The sequence below is a fragment of the Struthio camelus genome, chromosome 16 (assembly GCF_040807025.1).
Source record: "Struthio camelus isolate bStrCam1 chromosome 16, bStrCam1.hap1, whole genome shotgun sequence".
Classification (NCBI taxonomy): Eukaryota; Metazoa; Chordata; class Aves; order Struthioniformes; family Struthionidae; genus Struthio; species Struthio camelus.
The window spans coordinates 14,770,641-14,793,672 of record NC_090957.1 but is presented as its reverse complement, the minus strand read 5'-3'; the positions used below and the strand labels follow the sequence as shown (position 1 = coordinate 14,793,672).

Genomic DNA, 23,032 nt, shown 5'->3' with positions numbered 1-23,032 from the left:
ACATAGCCAAGCTGCATTGTGTTTTTTCCGTAGTTCATAGCTGTTCCCTAGAAAACTAAAGCTTTCAGGAAGTGAGCTTCCTGTCAGTTTTATTTTCATTCCTTTTCAGTTACCCCACTGGGTTTTGTGGAGCTGCTCAGGACTACTGGCAGCCAGTATTGTGGGTTGAAGCAAAAGCACTGATGCATGAAACATGAAAAATTGTGCAGGGTTTATCATACAGATGACAGGCTCAAGACAGGATGAGTTTTTGGTCTCATTAACCTGGAGAAACGCTCCTTTCTCCAGTAGGTGTATGGAGCAGTTCTCCAAATAGTTCTATTCATAAAGCAACAAAAAAGCCCCTCTGTTCCCTGCGCTTTCCCATCATAGCATTTCTGTCTGTCCTGGACACGGCAAGCGAGTGAGACGTGTTTGTAGCAGTGCAGTGAGGTGAGCTCTACTCTGGCCATCTGACACTTAGCTTAAATGAACTCGGTCTTTCTCTCCTCTCTCTCCTTCTCTCTTTCAGCTTGGCAGTGACCTTGGCGGGGGCATTGGAGGAAGCCCGGCAGTAAGTGCCATTCCATTTTTTTCCCCAATTTAAAAAGCTGCCCAAAGCTCAGGACTTTTAAATACGAGCTTACGCATTATGTGTTTGAAGATGCTTAAATCCTTGAAAGTGTTTGAACACGGGCAACTGCAGCTGAAACACACAGGTCCTAACCTATGTTGCCTTGAGTGAAGTTGCCACTTGGGCGCTCCTGAGAGCCGCAAGAGCCAGAGCTATTGACTTTGCTTGGCTCTCCTTTCTCCGAGCTCTTAGCTAAGAAAGGTTTGAGCACCCATATTCAAACTGGCAACATCCCAGTCCTTGCATAACTGCTTTGGCAGCTGAAAGGCCAACAGTGCATGCCTCTCTGCACCTAAAACCTGTTCTGCTACCACAGTAACCCCTTGTCACCACAGGCTTGTCTGACCTGGATGGCTCAGTGCTTGTCTCCTCTCAAAAGCCAGTAAGACTCTCCCTGGAAGTCAGGATCCAGGAGAGATACTCTGAGCTTTCGTATTACGTGTGCTCAGCACTAAAATCTGCCCACCACCAGCCTCCTTTTCTGTGCCTGCATTCTGTGGCATCCCTAGGACCTAGAGTGCTTGCCCAGGAAATGGGATACTTCCAAAGCACCCGTGGCTTCAAATGCATATCACCTTCTTCTAGAGAAGTGTGGGAAAAGGATGCAAGATGACTTGGAGACACAGCAGGCAGGAGGGAGTGTGCCCCCTCCTACTGAAAGCAATCTCCTGGAGAAGGCTCCAGTCCTCCTTCCTAGGACTGTTTAGCCAGTAATTTAAGGGGAAAAGCATATTCAGTTCTGGAAGGAGGGCCTTTCAGGGACCCTTGTTGTTATGGCTGCTCCTCCTTTCCCTGTGAACCTTGTGCTCCTTTCGAACTTCAGCTTGAGGGCAGAGGAGAACCTGTGTTCCAATTTGCATGTAGCCCCCAGGTAGCGCACACAAGAAGTGGGAGATATTTGCTCTGCAGGGCTCCCACCTACAAAGGCAGGTCCTTGTCTTCCCAGGCAAGTGTTAAAACTACCTACCAGTTCTGTAAAAACCACCAGTCCCCGTTGTCCAAAGAGCTGATTAAAGCACCACATCTCAGGTAGGTTCCTAAATGCAGAAGAGCAGTGAAATTTCAGACCCAGACCTGTCATCAGTGTTTCCTATTGCCTGCCTTAGTCATTCTGCCTGTTTCTGGGCTGCTGACTGTGGTGAATCCTCTGCTCAAGTGTGTAATTCTTCCTGCTCGTAGTAAAGAGAACTTGGGTGCTGAAGTTGAGTGTGACTGTCCTGCCTGGAGCTGGGCACATAATGGTTAATATACCAATGTTTGGTATCATCATTTCAGTCCTAGGAGAAGGGATTGCCCTTCTTGCAGAAAAATTGTCCTCTGGCAGGCAAATAGAACTAGTTCTGCTTCATGTAATGAACCTTTTTGACCATAGCACTAAGAGTATAGAGCTCTGGCCTTGGATAGGAATCCACAATACGGTCATGACTCCTATGTTATTTCTGGGTGTGCCAGGTCTTGCCAATTCCCAAAGACTGTCATACTTGGAGGAATATTTGAAGCATCTTGTCTTTTCCCTAGGCTTACGCACGATTGAACCCTAAAGCACATTGCCTTTTTGGAAAGGGAAGATGGAGAAGAAAGACTTCTCCATAATGGGAATAGGTAACCGGAGCTGTAATCACAATGTGAAGGCTTTTGCATGGTTGAGGTGACAGCAGAGTGTAGGGATTAGTTGCCAAGAGCTTTGGAATTCAAATGCATTATTTAGCGCTATTGATAATTCAGTGGGGAAGCTGCAAAGGGCTTTAAAATATTCAGGATATTGTCCGAGTTCATGCTTTATTTAATAAGTTGTGTTTTTCATTTGTGATGTTAATCAGTGCCTGTTCTTTCTCACTCCTCCAGGTGGGGCAGACCTACATTCCCTCTTCTGTGCCAGCAACCTTTGCCCCTTCACCTACCCCAGCGGTGGTGAGCAGTGGACTCAACGATCTCTTTGAACTCTCATCTGGTATAGGCATGGCCCCGGGAGGATATGTGGCTCCAAAGTCTGTACGTAAGAAAAAGAGCAATCTATCAGTACATTGCAGTACTTTAGGTGACAGGGAGTGAGTGGGAGAGTTCCTGTCCTCTTTGTTGTTGCTCTCTGGTGCTATAAGGACATCTTAGTTCAATTCCATGCCATCAGAGGTGCGCTCTACGTTTCTCTCAGGCAGAGCAATGGTTTGGTGGAGACAGGCTTAGTTTCACACTTGTGTTTTTCAGCAGTACCCTCATTTTGCCTGTAACAGTGTTATTCTACAGAATGGCTTATAGAAGCTGTGAGAATTTCAACTTTGTGGAAGCAGCTTTCCTGGAGACCTAACTTTTAGCAAGGTTCCCCAGTAATCTGAGGGCAGGATGCCATTTGCTACAACTTTCATAGACTCCTTCACTGCCGTGTTACGTTCCTCTGAATAAATATAAAATTGTGTGGTCGAGGTTGAGCATGCTGCAGTGTAATGTGGATAAATGCTCTATTAGTGACGGAGGTGGTAGATGCACTGACTGAAGCATGCTTAGTCTGGAGGGTTCATTAGATAGATAGATTAGCTAGAACGTGGTTCTATTAACAGGCTGTGGAGCAGCCGTTGGAGTGTTCAGGTTTGGCCTTTCATATCTGAAAGGGAATAAAAAAACTTACTCTCTTATTAAGTAGTCAATGGGTGAATAAACTACAGTCATCCTGTGAAATATAGGATCTCAAGGTACTGCAAAACATACATCAAGGTTTTGGTGCTTAGCTGTTTACAAGTCACGTACCAAATGAAGCCAACTACAGAAGAATCCAGTAATTTTGAGATGAGAAGGACTTCCTTTTGAACCTCTCAAACCTGAATCTGAGTTTTTCCACAAAGTTGCTTTGGGAATCCAGAATCCAAACAACTAATAGTATCAGCCCTTGATTTATATTGGTTCAAATTTTAGCACTGTCCTGCCTGTAATAGCCCAACAAGTCCTTGGAGAAGCCTGTGCATCAGCAGACTTGGTAAGTCTCACATTGGTGTGATGGGCACAAACTCTGACTGTTTCTCGTGCACACTAATGTTTAGTATATTTGAGTTCTTATGTGAGTGCAGTAAACAAATATGGATTAGGAAACCAGCTTATTTCTTGTTGCTGAGCTTGATCCTTTCAGCACCTCATGTTGTATCTTCCCTGTAGTGTTTCTTTTGCATTTGTGTGCTTAATGTGCCAGTGTAGCTGGATTTCCTAACTGAAGACCCTTTCTGTTGTTTAGAAAACTATGCTTGTTTGTTATCTTCAGGCCGGATTTCCTATGTTGAATGAGAGCTCTTGTGTTTCAGGTTTGGTTGCCTGCAGTGAAGGCTAAAGGACTGGAGATTTCGGGCACGTTCAGTCACAGGCAAGGACACATCTACATGGAGATGAACTTTACCAATAAGGCTTTGCAGCACATGACTGATTTTGCCATTCAATTTAACAAGAACAGGTAAGAAAACTATATACTTAGTCTGCTATGATAAAAAGATCACGTGTCCCCAATGGGAGGAGTCTGTGTCTACGCTGCTATAGCACTTTATGAGCAAGTTGGTCTACTGGTGGGGCAAGACCCTGGAGCAAACCTCCTTACCTGTATCGCATTATCCTGCGTGTTGGTCCTGCTCTGGCTAGACTACTGTTTACTGGTCAGGAGAACATAAAAGATTGTTTGAGGCTTGACTGGGGAAGGAGAGCAAACAGGGTAGCTCTGGCAAGGAGTTACTTGTATAAACCAGGCAGGCCCTTATGTAGGTGTGTAATTCAGTCATGAAAACAGCTGCTAGACACAGCCTGCACTCTCTATCACACCACAGTTTTGTGAAACAGCTGAAAATTCAGATTGATAAATTTGTGTTGTTTTTTCAGTTGTCTGCTCATACTGCAGCCTTCTTGCTCCAGTGAGGAATCAGGCAGCAGGTGGTCCCCTCTTTCTCCTAGCTTAAAGTAGCATCTGCCCCATTTAATCTCTGCAAAATTTTAAAGTAGCCTCATGAGTTGTTAGGCAGGTTAGTGTTTTTATAGCCAGCAAGTGCCCTGAGGAAAGCATAAACAGGCAAGCATTTGAGCTGCAGAAATATCAATCCCTCATGCCTATACCTCCTGCCTTAGTTGCTGTGCTGCCCCTCGCACTGCCTGGAAGCGCTGGTCTTATTAATAAAGCCATTTGTCAGTGAAGAATTTTCAAAGTAAGAGCCTATAGCGCATGTTTTCTCTACAATTGGTAGCAAAATAATTTTGTCAGAAGGAGCAGTCACTTTAATGTCTAGAGCATACAGATTGTTCTCAGAAACCTGTCTCAGCCAAAAGACATGCCATGGCAATGCAACCCCAATGGCATCACGTGAATACCCTTCTCAGCTGCAGAGCATGTGGTGTAATTTGCTGTAGATTATCTTGAACAAGTACATCAAGGACCAGGCTGGTTCTTGTCAAGACTGTAAAGGACATGTGACTTAATATTCCCCTTATTTCTTAAAAGATCCTGTCACAGAAAAAGCGTTCTCTATACCAGAGATCCACTGAAACTGTCTTTTTAGCATCACTGCTAGCTTTGCAAATTTGGGATTTCTTGGGACAAATAATATTTACTTACGAAAGACATTATGCGAAGTAAGTCTTAGTAAATGTTCTCCCTGGACGGCTATATTTTATGGAGAGTTTTGCAAGGCTGCTGTAGCCAAATTTTTCATGCAAATTGGCCTGAAAAAAAGGCGTTTGACTCTTGATTTTCTCCATACATCAAGCTCTGTTCTAGCCACACTTACATGGTGCCTCCCAAGTAAGAAGTTTCAATGCTGTACAGTAAAACATCAGTTTCTCCTTTTCCAGCCTATTGGCACGTATTCCATATATAATCTACTACTGTTTACTCCTCAAATTCTATCCTCCTGTCGTCACTTTCCACTGTGACTTGTGCACTGGGAGAAGCTGCAGCATGCTAGCTCTTTGAGCTTAAATATTAAGTCTGTGATTCAGGAGTTTCTATTGCATTTCCCCCTCTCCTGCTGCTAATAATCACATTCACTGTGGTCTTGGGATAAAGTATTTGGAGGGGGGGGGAAGGGGGAAGAAAAACCGTAGAGTTCTAGTGTGCTGTATTGTCACTGCCACTTAGTAGCAAAATGCAACTTTCCTTGAGCCTAAGGGAACACAGTAGGACTTTTTATGTCCCACAAGGTGAGATGGCTGCAGAAAGCAAATCCCATGGCTAGGCTCTTGCTGAAAATATTCTCATTTCAGCTCCCTAGAGCTGAAAGCTAAGGAAAACCAAGAAAGGGCCGTCTGGTTTCAGAAAGAGCAGCATACCCGATACACAGGTGTCTAGTTTTGTGCAGAGGCAGCATCAGTTTTTTGGTGCATGAAATAAGAATGTATGCCTATACATCTTTGTGTTCTTATAAATGCTCTATTACCTCTGAGTTAACATGAATTCTGTTAAAGAGAAACATGAGTACAGGTAGATTCCCGAACTGTCATGCTTCTGTACTTCAAACTGCTTTTGAATGTAAGCCAGTACATAGGACACAACTGTCATGTTCAGCATTAGCCACCTTTCCTCTTCTCTGCAATAAGTAGACTTGCCTATGGGATTAATCCAGTCTCTTGGCTAGGCTGGAGAGGCATGTAAACGTTCACGTTGCCATGGTGGTGTGTGTCCGCAGCTGAAGGAGTCTCAAACCAAGCAACAGAACCAGGGTCAAGTCCAGCTGTTGGCATCCAGAACCAGACAGCTGGCTGTGTTGACTTGTTTATTCCACAGTGCTGCTGTTACAAACTACATATTTCTTCTTGGTTATGTATGTGTTCTGTATCAACTTCAATTCCTTCTTCTGTAGCTCCCCAACACTGTAACAGCCATGCAACGTGTGGTATACTACTTAAAGTGCTCTGTAGTTCTGTAAGAGACTGCCCAGAGGCCTCAGTCTTTCTCCCTGTTTTTCTGAGTCCATGTGCTGTTCCTTGCTGGGCAGGCTGCTGCTCAGTAAGTAGACCAGTGCCATGCAGGACTTAATGGAAGAGTTCCCAGATGCTGGTCCCCTGGGCACAATGTGCACGTTGTCAGGGAGACTGACCTGATTCAGCTTCCTGTGCCTTGTCCTACTTTGAGTACCTGCCGTGGTGCAAATTGTCAACTGTGATCATCTCCGTGGGGTAACAGCAGGTGCAGCTCAGGAGTAATAAGAAGAAGCTGAACCAGCTTGTGCTTGGAAGAAGGGAGAAGAGGTGTTGGGACAGCATCTCTGGCATCTTCCCCATAGAGTCAGGCCAGGGCTCTTCAGCAATGCGGTGCTGCTGTCATCACCTCTGTTTTTCTCTTGCCCAGCTTTGGGGTCATCCCAAGCACCCCACTGGCCATTCACACACCTCTGATGCCAAACCAAAGTATTGATGTCTCCCTGCCTCTCAACACCCTGGGACCAGTCATGAAAATGGAGCCTCTGAACAACCTACAGGTAAGGATTGTCTCGTTCCAGGTGGGGGGGGGGGGAGGGGGGGGACCAGCGGGCGCTCAGCCCTATATGTTCGGCCCAAAACAACGTGGTAAGACACCAGTACCAAAAAGTTGTGCATATAGGGTAACTATGCAGAGTCAGATTATCATACGGTGGTGGGCCATGAATCTGGCCAAAACTCTTCCTTTTTCTGGTATCTTCCAGGAAGACTGAGGCAGGAGCTTCTTGAATTTTGTCATGTGCTTTTTCAAACACCTCAAGCCCACTACTTGTCTTCCTGCATCTCTGCAGATAAGGCCTCTCTCTGCTCCAGCAACATGGCATGAGGTTTGGTTAGGCTTACGAACTAGAGCTGGTCTGACCGGAGAAAGCACCTGCCTGTTGTGGAGCAGGCAGTGCGAGATGTCAGCAAGAACTGAGGGAATTAAAGGAATCACAGGAAAGAGGGTAACTGCTGAAGCAGAGATTAATACTTCTCTAGTGCTCATAACTTCCAGGGTGCTTTACCAAAGTACATTGGTACTTCTCTGCCCAGGTAGCTTAATCTAAGGCAAACAAGACATGATCCAGGAAGAGCAAGGGAGAAATGACGGAAGCAGCAAATGTTTCATTAATGAAGCCGTTCTGAGCCTGTTGGGTACAGTAGAGCAATCTGCGTTCCCTAGAAGAGATTTTTTTTATCAGATTGGGTGGCCTTAAGCAAGGTAGATCCGTGGAGGTGGTTCCCCCAGTTTGGGCTCAAGGCCGTCTACGTCAGAACTGGCTTGCATCAAGGGCACTGGTCTCGTCCAGGCTCTTCTGACATGGTCGTCAGGCAGGCACGCTTCCCACCTGGGGAGGCTCTTCCCTTTTGGTGTCCTGCGCAGTCACTCTCTGGAGTTCAACTCAGTAAGTGACTCCTCTCTCTGCTCTGTTTAGCTGGGTCCTCCATGAAGACTTTCCCAGTATCCCAAGGGTGCAGTTAACTTGTACTGTGGCAAGTCTTGCTCGCCTCATGTCTAGAGGAGATGAGAACTAGGTTGGTTTCTTGTAGTGTAGCAGCCCATAGAAGGGAATATATCTCATTTTGAAGCAGCTCATACGCTTTTTAGGTTAAAAGAATGACATGAAAGTTACTATTTATTCTGCCTGAGCAACTATTTTTTTCCACGTCTTTTGACTTCCATTCTGGGACTTATGACTTATTGATGAGTCTTGGGCAAACAACTCGAAATAGCTTCTCTGGCGCTCAAACGAGCAGTCCTACACTCCGGCTCTGAGCTCAGTCATGTGATTGGGGAAGCATGTGGACAGTGAATGAATTACATGTGCTGTCTTTCACAGAGAGCTTTTTTGGCTTGTGGAAAAGCTGATTTCCCTCTGCATCCAGGTCACAAGCATGTGATTACAACAGCTGACCCAAATGCAGTGATGTAAAGTCTACTGCCTTTTCTGAAAGAAATTTGGAAGTGTAGGAGCTATGAGTCCTGATCTGCTTCCGTAACACTGGAGACTCCCTCAATGAGGCATTCTCAAGTTGTTGCTTCCTTTGATCAGGAAGGAAGTGAAGTATTTGGGTTATTGAATCTCTGAAGGAATCAGAACACGGTTTTTCTTGGAGCATCTTCTGCTAGAACAAAGCAAAGATAAAACATGTGAGGAAACCTCTAGCTACCTTATATTGAGATAGCAGAGCATTCATTAGTGCCAGACTTGGTTGCTAATTTGCTAGTTATCTCATTGCCATAGAAGTTGGCTGCCCTTTTCCAATTGGGGAAGCTGCCATATGGAGTAATAGTATATTTCTCTGCGAAGAGTTGAATCATGATAGCAGATGCCAAGTTAAAAAGAGCGCTCCCCTTACTTTCCTGACAGCAGTGGGTTTGATGGAGATCTGTCATTGCCCTGACAGCCAAGGCTCTGGTTTTATGTTTTGTGAGTTCATGTTGAAATTATCTGTCTTGAAACATTCAGGAATCATTTTGGTGACCTACTTAGGGAACAATTTATAGCATAATATGGAAGTATAGAATACAAACGTCCCTGTACTCACTGAAGAACCAAAACACTCAATTCAAGATGAGTTTGCTTAATATAATTTTTCTAAGCTTGGAAACATTGAAGTAGAATTCAGTTTGAACCAAATGACCTTATGTTCATCTTCTAGTCTGTTTTTTTTGTTTGTTTTAGTAACAGAAAAATAAGTCCTGAGGCAACCGGACTGATAGCTTTCAACTTTTTGGCATGTTAATCAGAAACTTCAAAGGCCAATAGTACATTCCTTAGGCAACTATTTCAGAAGTAATGAACTCAAGTCTTGTTCAGGCTATATTTTGATTACTGTTTCTAATCTTTCACCGAATACAGCTGGTTTAATCTTAACATTTGTAATAATAGAAAGAAACTAAAACATTTGACAAGTCAACAAAAAGCCATTTTTACAAAAAGGAGAGGAGGACTGAAATATTTTCAGAGGCTTTCTTAAATGAAATTTAACCATGGTGCCCCAATGAACAGACTTCTCTGTTTGCCAGTCATCTTGCAGCGTGTGATAATGAATAGCAGGCTTCTCCTTCCCATCCTAAAGTAGCCATGAAAATATTTTTGACTTCTTGAGATCAAGACTCAGCCAGGTTCAATACCCAGTCAAGCAATGATTATTCAAAGGATAAAGCCAAAGTGAGAATGCGCACAGCACTGTAGGCTAAAGAGACTCCTGTCCCTGCTGTCTGGTTCATCTCTTTTACTTCTCCCAGATAAAAAAGCTGCTATCAGAATGCTCTTGGAGCATACCTATTACTAAAGAAAAATCCGATGTGGTGGTTTGTGCACTGCTAATTTCCGCTACTGATGGCAGCTGGGGAACGTGTCGGCCTTTCAGAGGCTACCTGGCACTTGTGGGTGCTGCAGTCCATCTGCCCAGAGCTCACTCTGCAAAGCATGGCAATTACAAGCGATTACAGGCTCTTGCCCAAAGGTGTGTGAGAGGCTGTGTTGATCATCAGAAGCGTATGGAAGCCTTTATTTGGTTGCCAGCTGGGCAGATAGCTCCAGCAGTTGCACAGATTTGTTTGGGTCCTGTTGTTGCATTGTCACAGTTGAAGCTGTGAAACCCATGTGATGACTGGTAGCCCAGCAGGGTCGTCACTGGAAGGAGAGATGCAGTATCTCTGCCACGTCATATATGAGACTTTGAGCTCTCAAAGAGGAAAATGGATTCTGATTTTGCGTTGTGAGGGATCTTCTTTCCAGACTTTTTCTGGGCTTAGAGCCGTATTTGGAGTAAGAAAAAGCCTGGGATGAGCGCTTTCCGATGGAAAAAGAGAGCCACTGTTCCTAATAAATGACCTTCCAAAGGCTGTGAAATGTTGCGGAATCAGAATACTCAATGTTGTTCATTTGTGTTCACGAGAATTGCTCCCCTAATCCTAGAAACAGGTGAAGTGGAGCTAGCCTGCTGAGAGAATTTCAGGCATCAGGGCTGGCCTGTCATGGCATAGGTCTGATGGTCTTTACTGTGAGATGGTAACTACTTGCAGGAGCTGATACAATCAAGAACAAACTAGAGACCCCCAGACCAGCAGTGTGTCTGCCTGAACCTGGAGCAGCAGCGTTCTCATGGGATAAACATTCAAAATCGACAATCAGTGCTTCCCACTCCCTGGCACTACCTGGGGGGAGCTGCTGAGCTCGCAGCCCAAGGGAGCATGACTTCAGTTTCCCAAAAGGCTCTTAAAATGATTTGGACTGGACTGGAGAGCGTTGGAAGGGACTTATCTGCCAACTGCCTTTCTTCCTGGAAAGTGACACTTGGAAACGCAGACCTCTCCCCTGCCGCTAAAGCTGTCTGAGTTGCAGAACGTTTCTTAGTTGTTTCTCCCAATGTGTTTGGCAAAACATTATTTTTTCCAAAGGCAAATGAGAAGAGGTCGATCTTGCTAATGCACTAGATCATACTTATCCCTCAGCGCACAGTTCTGCTGCAGCTCATCACCTGTGCTCCTGCTTTCTTCAGCTTCTCGCTTGTCATGCAGAAATGCTAGAAATCTCATTCATGAGAAGTGTTGATGTATCTCAGGTCACAAAGGCAGAGCCCTCAGCAGTTTGAAACAGATTTCACACATTCAACTTGATAAAAACAAGGCTGCCATGAGCAGCAAGTCCAGCTTGGTTTTGTTGCCTAGATTTTTTTTTTTTTTTTTTTAACAGCCTCTGCTAGTGAGAAGGTTTTATTGCAGCAAAGAGAGCCCACCCTGAAAGGCTCCCTGAACGAAACACTCAAATCACAGCTTGGAGTCTGCAGCCGGTTCCTAGCGCCACTGTGGAAAGCTGTTGACTTCCTGATTAAGGACAGGTCTGGCACATGGTAGAGTACATTTGATAAAATATGCGTTTTGAACTTCTAGTACAGCCAGACACACATGAGAGCAGAGCTCTTCCCCAGTGACTTACTGTTCCCTGACCATTGACGCAAGTGGCGTGCAAGGAGGTGACAGCTGCCGCCAAGGGCGCAGCACCCAGCCTCGCTTGGCATGCGCGCAGCTCTGCTGCCCGAGCTTGAGATTCGTGCCTGTAGGTAGAGGACCCGGCTAGCAGCGGCTGTCAAATGCCTGTAGGATCCCGAGAGCCCGACCTGTCAAATAAGATGAAGTGAAGTAGATAGCACTCCCTGGAGGCATCTGACAGCCAGAGCAGCAGACTGCCACAGAACAAACCGCGACCTTGTACTGGCAGAGGTAAAATAGACTCTGCAGAGGAGAGTTCTCGCCTTAGCAGCTTGGCTGTTACCAGACGTTAAAGCCAAACCAAACTTTAAGTAAATCCTTAATTTAGTGTAGGTGCTAATGGGATTCCAAGTGGGTATGTTGTGTATTCACTGCTGATGGAAAGCATCTGTGTGTGCTCTCAGACCTAACTTAGAAAGTTAGTTCGTATGCTCAAGTCTGAGATCTAAAGCATCGGCAGCCTACGCTATTGAAGAAAATAGTTTGGCATTATTGTCATGAGGTGCTTCTTCCCCAAAATACTGTGTGTTGGCCATCAGAGGGTTTCACAGCAGGAAAAGGTATCAGAAGGGCTCTCATGCAAGGTGAACAAATATGTCCCAGGGTTATTTCTCCAGGCACTGATTCCTCTAGTCAGAGAATCACAAACAGGATGTAAGCAACTGGGAACTCTGTGCCTGTTTCCAGTGGGCTCAGACCCTCTCAGCAGTGAAGCATTGCATGAAAATCCAGCACGTTTGACTTTTATCCCTCAGAAGCTTGTAGTCTGCTGAACTGAATTCACAAGGTAGTAGTATTTTCTTCTTCTTTCAAATGAGATTGCAGACAGAAAGCCATTTTGATATTAAATGTTTCTGTCTCAACTCTCAAATGTTTGAGGCTGAAGGTTTTTGTTAAAGATTTAATAGTCCGCGTGCAGGCTGGCGGGTTAAAGCTGCAAAGCCACAGGACTAGAGGATTTATTGAGTGCAAGTGGAGGTTCCTTTCAAGTATGTCAAGTCTGGAGAGACTTCTCAGCTACTGGTATCGTTTTAAGTGTCATTGGTTGTCTCAGGCCCGTGTTCTCACTTAAGGAGCACTAGATTTTTTTTGGAAAGTGGCTGCTGTTAGCTACTCAATTTCTCTTACGTTGCTTTTGTAGCCTGTTAGATGGCAGTGAGTGCGCCTGCTATGGCAGTGAAAAGATTGAGGCGCTATTTTGGAAAGGTGTTATGAGCTGGCAGGGCCTGCAAGCCCGCTCTTGGTCTGACATCTGTCCAGCTAGCTGCAGGCTGCTTTGCATGGACCAGGTTTTGGAGACTGCAGCGCTAACAGCTGCAAGCCTGGCTGTTTCGGGTGGGGAAGGATGTGGTGTTGCATGATGGAAGCTACTCAGAAAAACTTACCGGTCTTGTCCCAGGGCTATAGGTAACAAGGGGGGACAGGAGCTCTACCCCTCCCTGTTTGCAAATTTTTTTGTAACAGCTGACTTCGTGCAAGTCACTGTAACGATGCAGGTATTGATGTCATCACCGAAGCCAGTGATGCAGTTTGGTAGGAAGGCTGGAGGGTGGCTTGCTGTGCTTTATTGGGAAGAAATTGCCCTTTGGAGCACGTTAATTGCGCAGCTCCCTAGAGTACGGCCAAAGCAGCTTACTCAGGATGTTTCTGCAGAGTTGAGAAGCAGGTCAGCAGATACCTTTTTATAGCATTTTTATAACTGCAGGGACAGGGTTAGCATATCAATTTGGTGTGCGCCTCTAGAGCCGTGACTGGAGAGAAGGCACTTCTCTCCAGCCCCTCTCGTAAGTAGCTGCTGTTGTATGGCAACAACAATTAGCTGCAAAAGCTAACTAATCTCTGTTGTTCTAAGGCAGAGCAATTAATCATTAAATCAGAGCTGGAAAAGATCTTAGGTCATGCAATGTAGTCCCTGCTATGCTTTGCTGTTCTGCTACAGTGCACCTTATTGAGAGCATTATCAAGGCTGATCTTGAATACTGGAGCTTCTCTCTTCCTCAGGAGAATTTTGTGCTGCTTAATAATTTTCACTGTCAAGTTTTCTTGGAGGTTTAGCCTAAATTTTTCTTCTTTTGGTCTGTCTCCATGGCTGTTGCATCCAAGCGTAGCGTCTAGAATGATTACACTGCTTTCCTTTCCAGAACTCTCCCCTCTGAGATTCAGAGGTGCATTTTTGGCTGCTCAGCCACTCTGTTTAATCACAGTTTGCAGACGTGAATCACTTAAGTCCATCCAGCAACCTGCTTTTGCCCCTCTGGCTTAAGTGTCTCTAGCAGCAGTAAGATGTTAAAGAGCTGGCTGTAATATTCCATCCTAGCTCTCAGCACTCAAACTCACAAATATGACGCCAGCAGTCAAAGCATGTGACAGCTCCCTATTAGAGGGCCACATGGATTTTATTTATTTATTTAAGGTTGCGCTATAATTTACATGTTTCTAGCAGGCTTTAAACTAATCCCTTCTTAAAAGCTGGCTTGCACTATGGGAATTAAATATAAGCCACTACTTTTGATGTTGGCTGAGAGCGCAGAAACCCCGTAGACTGTCACTTCTACCTTTTTGGTTTTCTTTGCTCTTCTGGGACCTTCCCGATTGCTGAAGGTGTTACTTGTTTGGGAACCTTGTCTCCTACCGCTTGGGCTCTGGCTCGCATGCATGTCCAACCAGCTGCCTTGTGTGTGAGTTCTCTGGTTTGTCTATCCACAGCTGTTTCTTACAGACATTTGGGGATTTCTTTCTAAACCTGCTGCTATTGGACAGCAGATTTTCTCAGCAAAACACTAATGCATGTAATTATTAATATGAAAGGAGTTTGTCTTGGCTTAAGTCTTTGCAGCAGGAAATTTATATTTGGCTCAGCATTCAGCTTCGTCTGGTTTGTGTTTCAGCAGGATGACAAATGGGAAAACTCCTGGGATTTTTTTCAAAGGAAGCAGGAGCTCAAACAGCCACTGAAATTCAGGGCTCCCCACACAATCTCATTTCTAGGTCCCTCTTACAGGCTCTTTCCTCCTTTTCAAGGAATGGCAGGTGTCTGCTGAACTATACTCCAGTGACAGGTTATCGCAGTGCTGGAGGATGTGAGGAGAGCGTGAGCGGCATAGAAATAAAGCCCACAGCTACGTTTTCTGTGCTATATTATGACAGTGCACTTTCTCAGACCTCTGGTTTGCTCCTGCTGTAGCATCAGCTCTCAGCCTGGGGAAAATTGAATTGAGCTTGCTCTCTACGTTAGCAGAGATTAGTCAGTAATGTGGCAAGCATGGGTGAGAAAGGGCAATCCAGTGCATCTCCCCAGCTGACAGAGTTTAATGACACTGAGGATTAAGTCTTTTGTCAAGGGATATTTTTTTACCTGCCCTGATTGCTCTACAGCAGAACTTTCTTCCAGCCAAGCACAGAATAAACACCCACCGTATGTTCTCTATCCAGCTTGCACGAGGGTAAAGGCAGTAGACTTGAGAGAGACTACAGGAACATGCAAACGGTGCAGGAGAAGTGGACCGGCTTCTGGCTTTGTAGAAAGCATCCAGGCTGGAATAGAGTTAACCAAGAAATCTGCATGTTCAGAAACAACTGAGACACTGGGGTAAAACAAGAGGCTACATGGTGTTTCAGAGGCTGGGAATTACAAGGGTGAGGTGACAGAGATGGGAGGTGAACAAGCTCATGTGCAACAGGAGGACAGACATGATAGTAGCTGCGTGCAACCAGAATAGATGAACATAGATAGGCGGTGGAAGAAGGTTGGGGGAGGGAGAGGCTGAACAAAAGTAGAAAAGGGCACGGATGCTGGCTGTGACCCTGCCGATGTGACTGGCTCTGAAGCAGCATCTCACAGGAGATGACTGAGCAGCTTTTAGTGAAAACAGAGCGAGTACAGTGAACTGCGCCTGATCCTTGTCTGTGAGCTACCCTGCAGCTCAGCTACACCTCTCCAGGTAGTCCTGTGTTGAGAGTTTGCCTCTGCTTGGAGAGAGCGCTCCTGCATCCACGCGCAGGAAACGGCTGTGCGAGGCCTTAGGATCCCTTTGAACCTCCAGCCAACAGAGCAGCTTTAACCCCCCCCCCCGTTTCTTCTATAACAGGTGGCTGTGAAAAACAACATTGATGTCTTTTACTTCAGCTGCCTAATTCCTCTCAACGTGCTTTTCGTAGAGGATGGCAAAATGGGTGAGTGTTGCTTAGGTCTGTGGTCAGCCTCCCCGCGCCAGATTGTACTAGCAGCGCCCAACTGGGTGCAGTTGTCCCATGGCTGAGATTCACGTGTACTTGGCCGCTGTCTTCATGCCAGTGTATCTCAGCAGCCTCAAGTGGTTAACAGCGGTTGGATAGCCTACCCCTGTTGTCTTGCAACATCCATAGAGTTATGCTTCCAGAACCAAAGTCCTCGGCTCTGACTCTCTGCCAGACAAAGGGTGGATCTGTTTTCTTTGAGACTTATTTCTGGTTTTGTTGGAGGGGTGGCTCACTTAAATGGATCTGGGATTTGCCCCTATAGCATTTTCATTGCAACTCTTGTGTTCCTGTTCTCCTTTATTAAATTGTTCTTTGAATTGGCTGGGAAGTTGCTTGGAAAAGCAGCCTCTTTTCTTTTGCCATAAAATAATCCTGAGTGTGTGGGTCTCCTTCCTTCTTGTCAAATCCCACCTGTTCTTGGTTTGTAAAGGGTTCGTTTGGTAAAGACTTTCTTTGCTATGAGGGTTCTGAAAACCTTCAAAGCTTTGCTGCTTTTACAGTAAGACTATGAGATTACTGTAGGAGCAAATCTTGGATCTGACCACGATAGGGCAAAACAGGACCAAAAGATTGTTTGTTTGTTTTCTCTACCTTGTATCGTTCTGTGTTGATTTAATTAATGCTACAGTCTGGCAAGGAGTCAGGAGTGCTGATCATCTTTCTTATTTGTAGAGCGCCAGGTCTTCCTCGCAACATGGAAAGATATTCCAAATGAAAACGAGCTGCAGTTCCAGATTAAAGACTGCCACCTGAATGCCGGTGAGTAGCTTCGTTCTACTGTACTGAGAGCCTTAAGCAGCACCTTTAATAAATGGTCGGTAGACGATCACCTTATCAATAGCATTGTGTCTGGATAACGGATAGATGAGTATTGCACTTGTGAACAGAATCGCTTGTAAGCTCTGCGTCCTGGGGCTTGTTTGAAATCAAAAACATGACCAGAGTCTGTAAAAGCATGTCTAAAATCCCAGACCTTAGATTTCACCTCTCTGCTTCTTCCTTTCATTCTGCGTCTTGTATTCGTGTTTTCTCTTCTAGGCTTCACTTCCCTGTAAAGCTGTTCTTAAATAGAGCTGGATACTGTATATTTGGGCTGTTCATCAATCCTGTCTTGCTACTGTGTGCATCGTGCTGCTAGTGTATGATGTGGTAGTTTGTTAAGGTGCCTTGCCATTACCAGTGTAAAGAGCACTTGTGAACAGGGCTAGGAGATGTGTTCCAGCCCTTACTTTAACCTGCTGCCTCGCTCTAGGTCATTCACTTTGCCTTTCAGCATCTGCTTTCTTCTTTCTGATTTGAGAAAATCATCTTACGTACCGTTGTAGAAATGTTTTGACGTCTATGGAGAACAAGCCATGCGAGAGAAGAGTTTTGGTCTGCCGTTATTAGTGCTATATTGATGTGTTTTGATCATACTCTATCCTGTTCAGCTATGTGTTTAGTCATCTAGTTGCATATTACTTGTACTTATGACCTTATTACTGCTGAAGGGTGAGGGAGTGTAAAAAGTGGAATGTGGCCAGCAGAGCAGCTTTGTTCCTAGTCGAGAGGTCTGGACAGGAGCCAAGTGATTCTACCGAAAGCTGCGATGTTTCAGAGGAAAAAATGTGTCCCTATTGATTACAAACCCTGTAAGCTTTTTATTGTCTGCTATTGCATGTCTGCTATTACACAATGAACACCCTCTTGCTTCAATTGTAGACAAAAACCATGGGTCTCTTTGTACTCGTAATTATTACTATTTTGGAATATAAAAGATGTGACATGCAAGAGGGGGAAAAAGTAGCTGTCTGACCTTACGACTTGATTTCACTGTGGGGTTTCAAGTGAGAACAACCTCTGCGCCTCCCCCAGCTGCCCCTCTGCTCCAGTCCAAGCTTGGCATCGGCCTCTCCGCCCGCACTGCAGCGCTGTCGTTGGTCATGCCTTCTGCCGTGGTCATGCGCTAACCGCACTGTCCGGAACTCTTTGCATCTCCAATTAGAAATGTTGGTAACTTCTCTTCTTTGGTGCTGGTGTGTTGTGGTCCTGGTTAGTGGGGGACATAGCTGGGAGGGAGAGAGGAAGTCTGTGTAGCTGCTAAGATGAGTACCTACAGCGTGGTGGCCTGGCGATCCTGCAGACCGGTGGTCAGTGTGCCCATCTGCCTTCAGAAGGAGCTCTTATAAAATGCAGAGTGACAGGTAATGTTCCCTGCTGGGGGAGCAGGGGTGTTTTGTCAGCCAGAGGCCAGATATTTCGGCCAGACCAGCGTGGACTGGTGATGCGCAGTAACACATAGATTGCAAGGAGAGTGCAGTAGCACAGCACGGTTTCTCTGCAGTGCTACTTGCAGCCATTGCCAGGGCTCAGGTGGGAAGAAGCTGCTTTCAGTGTTTTAGCAAGAGCTCTGAAAACAGTGTCTCTCTTGAGTGTGATCAGTCACTTGGGAGGCTCCGAAGTATTCTGGATCTTCCAGCCTCTTTGGCTTATGTTCAGCAGAAAGTGGGTCATGTCTGATAAACAGATTTCAAACACTTCTATCAGCTGAAGCTTCTGTTTTTGTATCTCTGTTGCTGACACCTCCTTCCTCTTGCAACTTTATACACAGTTTTTTTCCTTGACCACCTGGGCTTTGGCAAAAAGCAGGCCAATAGCTTGCTGGAGTTAAAACTAGGGAAATCTTGTGTGTTTGTCTTTGCCGCTTGGGTTTTAGCTACCACTTCAACCCTGATTCAATAGTTCTGCTACTCACTTTCCTTTAATCTAGGAGTAATCTCCTCTAGTACAGGCCATCCTAGCAGTGTGAAGCTTGTCTATACAAGGATCAGCTGGGCCTAAAACTCAGTGGAGGGCTAGATTTACAACGTGCTCAGGGATGGAAACTTCTCGCAGTGTGGTAAGTGGCTCTGTGTATGTGTGCACCAGGACAGAGGCAAAACAGACTGAGTGAGTTATGAAGGTTTAATCCATGTTGCTACTAGTTTATACCAGAGCAAGGGTGCATATCTGGTCAGTTGCTGCAATGGGGCAGTAATCTTGCAAGATTCACAATCTGGATTACTTGGAATCCAGTGAAAATAGCCTCATTTTAAGTCACCTCCTTGTTTTGGAGAACAGCAACTTCGTATTGTGTATAATATCTTTAGGTACTAGATCCTGATGGAGGAGAGCCTAGTTCATGTTTAAAAGACTTTCTTTTTGGAGACACCTAAGCAGACTAAAGCCTTTTGCCTGTACTGTTGGTGGGATCTGTTGATCACTGATGAAGTGCTGCCTCTGTGTAGCTTTCATACCATTGGCATAAGCTAAGGTAAGCAACTGCTACCTTGGCAAAGCTGTTCAGTCCAAAATCTGCAGATTTCAACAGCTGCTAGCTAAAATTCAAAGGTGCTGAGTTGTTTGCAGCCCTTTGATGAAAAGCTTCTACGAGCTGCCGGCTTCCCAGAGGTGCGCAGGCCACCGCGTGAATCGATATCCCTCCTATCGCATCCTCTCGGATAGCTAATTCATGCCTAACGTGAGCCCACCCACTTGGTGGCGAGTTGCCGTTCAGGCGCGGGGACTCACCGCACCATTCACGCTTCAGTCTAGCTGATTCCAGCCCAACAACGCGGATTTAGCTGCGAGCTAAAAATACCTCTGCTCCCCAGCTGATGTGCCCTAATCGCAGCACAACCAGCCGCTGTTCAAATAGAGCAGCGCGGTTGCAGCAGGCGTCGGGTGGATGGAGCAGAGCATACCGAGCCGTGCGCAGGCTGCTGCGGGGCGGAGGACTAATCAGGAGTCACCTGCACCCCTGCATGCCCGGCTCTTCTCCGCGCTGCCAAGAGCCTTCGCTTTCCTGAGCGATCGGTCCGTCCTGCGCCCGCACCTCGTGAGAAGCGCGGCTGAATTTAGGTGCAGACGCTCGGGCCCTGCCGTCCGGGTCTGCAGGGAATGCTGATTTGCTTCCGTGGGGAAGCTGAAATTTTAAGTAACTTTTTTAGAACAAAAATAGAACATGCTTGGAGCAGAGGTTTAGAGGGTTGGCTTTTATTTGTCAAGGAAGTAGCTTATGATTTCTAGTACGTGTAAGGCTGGCTGTCGCTGTGCAAGTCACCTTACAGCACCTCCTGGGTAAACGGCAGGGTTTCCCCAGGTTGTCCCCCTTGTTCCTGCACAGCAGAAGGAGGTAAACGCACGGAGATGATGCTCCTCTGTTAGACTGTGCTCTTGGAAAAGCCTCATCCTGCACCCGCAAGGCAAACCAGGCAGGGCTCGGGGCTGGGACTCAAACCCACTGAGTGAAAGAGCAGCTACAACAGTGGCACAAGCTGACTTGCACGTGGAGATGAATGCCATTAATCAGGCTGCTATTTAGTTGGTGTGCCGTTCAGCAATTCTGGTAACTTTGTTTTTGCTGATTTATTACTGGCCCTCAATCTGTGGTGTGAAATGACAACTTCATTGTTTTGAGTTGAACATAACTTTATTGGTATGCAGTGGTCATTTTGATTTTTTTTTCCCCATGTAATTTGCTAATGCTAGAACTGAGAGAGAGAAATTGGATTTCCTTGCTGGAACAAATTGGGAAACAATCATATGCAAATTTCCCTGGTATATTTTTGTATCTCTGCAAATCTATTAGCTTCCTCTGGGTTGTTAAATAAATTAAAAACCCTGTGTTTATAACATGCCTTAGAAATGACCAAAGTCCCTCCCTGTTGGATCCCAGTTTGCGGATTTGTTTGGTGTTTGAATGCGGTTCCTGGGTGGATGCTCAGAACCGTTCGAGTGTTACTAGAAGTGGAGCAGGGATATCTTCAGCTATCACAAGGCAAGATCAAGTGGTGAAGTTTTACTTCCTCCTTTCCAGTGCTCACTGCAGAATGGCCTTGAGGTCCAAGTTCAGGAAAGTTATGCTCTCGTTAATCCTGTGAATTGTGCATGTCCTTTGTGAGAAACTGCCTTTGTTGCAAACTGGGTATCGTGGATGTCCGAGACGTGATTTAGGAAGGTGGCCTTGTTCAGCTGTTCAGTGTAGGGGAAGAAAACCTGCAAAACACCTGAAAGATGACCTGATGTTGGAGGCTTTCCTGGCACTTATGATGGGGGAAATCTTTCTGTGTCCTTGCGTTGTGCTTAGGGTTCTTTATTAACATGAGAACAAGCACTGAGCTTTTAAAAAAAAAAAAAAAAAAAGCCCTGCTCAAAGTTGCTGAGCGAGGCCAGATGTAGACCGTGCCGTCTTGCAGAAGGACTCGCGCAGTCCCGAGACTGCGGCCGCCGGGCGACACGGCTCAGCTGCCCTGCCTGCGCCGGGCAGGTTGCGCAGGCTTCGGTGGGTACCGCGTTCTCGCGCAAGGCCCGGTTCAGAGCAAGGCCGAGCTCTCTGCTCCCTGCAATTATATCTTAAATATATCTTTTTTTTTGTTTTAATTTTATTTATTTATTTATTTATTTTAGGGCTGTGCTGTCACATGGCATTAGCGGTCCTGCCTGCAGCGCGGCACAGCCTGGCACCGTCGCTTAGCAACGCTGCCCGGTCCCCTGGCGCCGCTGCCGCCGCTGGCTAGCGCGGGAGGGATGGGAGCTGCTGCCTGCCGGTGAGGAGGCAGCCCTGGCCCTTGGCTCTCGCTGCCGGCGGGCGCTCAGAGCGCGGACAGGAGTTGGGCGAGTCGCCTGCTCGCCGTGGCTCCGGGCGGCTGCCCGAGGCAGGGTGTGTTTTGGTTGGGGTCCTGCATGCTCTTGAGGGAGGAACGGAGGTCAGGCAAGGAGGCAGAAACCGGCTTTCCCAGGAGTTGCCCTGCTTCGTTTCCCTCCCTGTACCCCCACGCGCAGCGTGACGGGGCCAGCGAAGCGGTGAGGAGCCCAGGGGAGCCGCGCGTGGCTGCAGGAAGCGCCCTGCGGCCCCGTCCGCCTCGCCTGCCGGGCCCCCGAGGGTCAGGAGCGCTCCCCTCCTCCGGCGTCATGCTGCGTGATGGCGTAGCAGCCCCAGGGCTGCCAAAATGACAGCTTCCTTCTTGCAGCCGAGCTCCCGACCCGGCACCCACGCTCCCCGGGGAATGCCTCTGCTCCGACCGCGTCCCCAAGCGGAGGGGGGAACGGCTCCCGGCAGGAGTAAAGATTGCTAGAGGGAAAAGGTATCCAGCCCTTGCAGGGGGCTCTGCAAGAGGCTTTAGAGCGATGGGGTTTAACCACAGCCCGTTGAAACTGGACAGACGGCGGATCACATCTAACGCTGTGGCTGATGTCCCTCGCCAGCAAGGATGTGCTCTCCGAGGGGGCGCTTGTGTTGAACATGGCGCTCTGGCAAAGCCCTGGAGGCTGCTGGCGCCGGCTGGGCTGCTGGGGTGGCACGGGACAGCGGGTGCTGGTGTTGCCCAGCTCGCTAGCCGGTGAGGTCCCTCCACCGAGGGTCCCTGCCAGGCCGCTGCTCCCCGCGAGCAGCCGACCGCTCTGTATTGCACGTTTCCCAGCTCTGGATGAGTTTGTTGTATAGGAGTAGGGGTGGGAGGAGGAGACGGAGGGAATGAGGGCTTTTAAGCAAAGGATCTCATTAGTTACTTATATGTGCCAGTTTCCATAGTAACTGAGGAGAAGAGGAAACCTAAATCTGACTGTGTCTGGGTAGCTGGATGTTTGAACCCTCCACAACCCGCAAACAGCTGCTCTGAAGCCTGGGGGAGCTAAGGGGGTCGGGGAAGCCGCCGGCCAAGGGGTCCAGGCTGTGCCTGGAGGTGGCACGCGGTCGAGGCTGCCCCACGGTGCTGGTTTTTTGAGTCCGCTCGGGGGAGAGGAAGCTGGTTCAGGCCTTGGTGTCGGCACATGGATCTGTGGAGTCCTTCCTCTCCTCCTTTTACTGTTCCCTGGTGCAGGAACAGACACAGCCAAGTCCCCTCTCTAATCCTGCCGTGCACCAGCACGGACGGGTGTCCATTCAAGTCCATCGTTGAGGCTGGCAGATCTCGGTATTTGTAAGTGCAGGCATGAATCAGAGCTGCATATAGGCGCTTTAGGTGCTGCTTCCGCCGCTGCAGACTGTGCTGCTGTCGCGCTCCTCAAAACAAATATGTTCCTAATCTTTTGGCTTTCTGTTCAAATTGTTTTAAGGCCACTTCTCTCCCCTGGTTTCTGTCAAGAGTACCCAAGCCGCTGATAATGGACTGACAAATGACAGGATGTTCCCTCCCGGGGGCCAGCGCTGGGCCCCGAGAGAGGCAGGGGGGCGAAGAGCTCCCACCCGCGTTGCCTGCAGGGGTGCTCCTGCTGAGAAGATGGGCCGTGGCCCTTCCAAA

General features: G+C 47.1%; 1 protein-coding gene across 9 annotated transcripts in view; it reads left to right on the top strand.

The window, feature by feature from the left end:
* The window catches only part of AP2B1 (adaptor related protein complex 2 subunit beta 1), an 85,240-nt gene that overhangs the window by 57,245 nt on the left and 4,963 nt on the right, over window positions 1-23,032 (top strand). For 4 of the 9 annotated variants that reach the window (XM_068909991.1, XM_068909988.1, XM_068909989.1 and 1 more), the window contains 6 exons: window positions 512-553; window positions 2,459-2,605; window positions 3,901-4,046; window positions 6,921-7,050; window positions 15,623-15,707; window positions 16,446-16,532. In XM_068909991.1, coding sequence (XP_068766092.1) covers window positions 512-553; window positions 2,459-2,605; window positions 3,901-4,046; window positions 6,921-7,050; window positions 15,623-15,707; window positions 16,446-16,532 — 637 coding nt within the window. The remainder of the gene's footprint in view (window positions 1-511; window positions 554-2,458; window positions 2,606-3,900; window positions 4,047-6,920; window positions 7,051-15,622; window positions 15,708-16,445; window positions 16,533-23,032) is intronic. The other 5 variants (XM_068909995.1, XM_068909992.1, XM_068909994.1 and 2 more) reach the window with 3 other exon arrangements.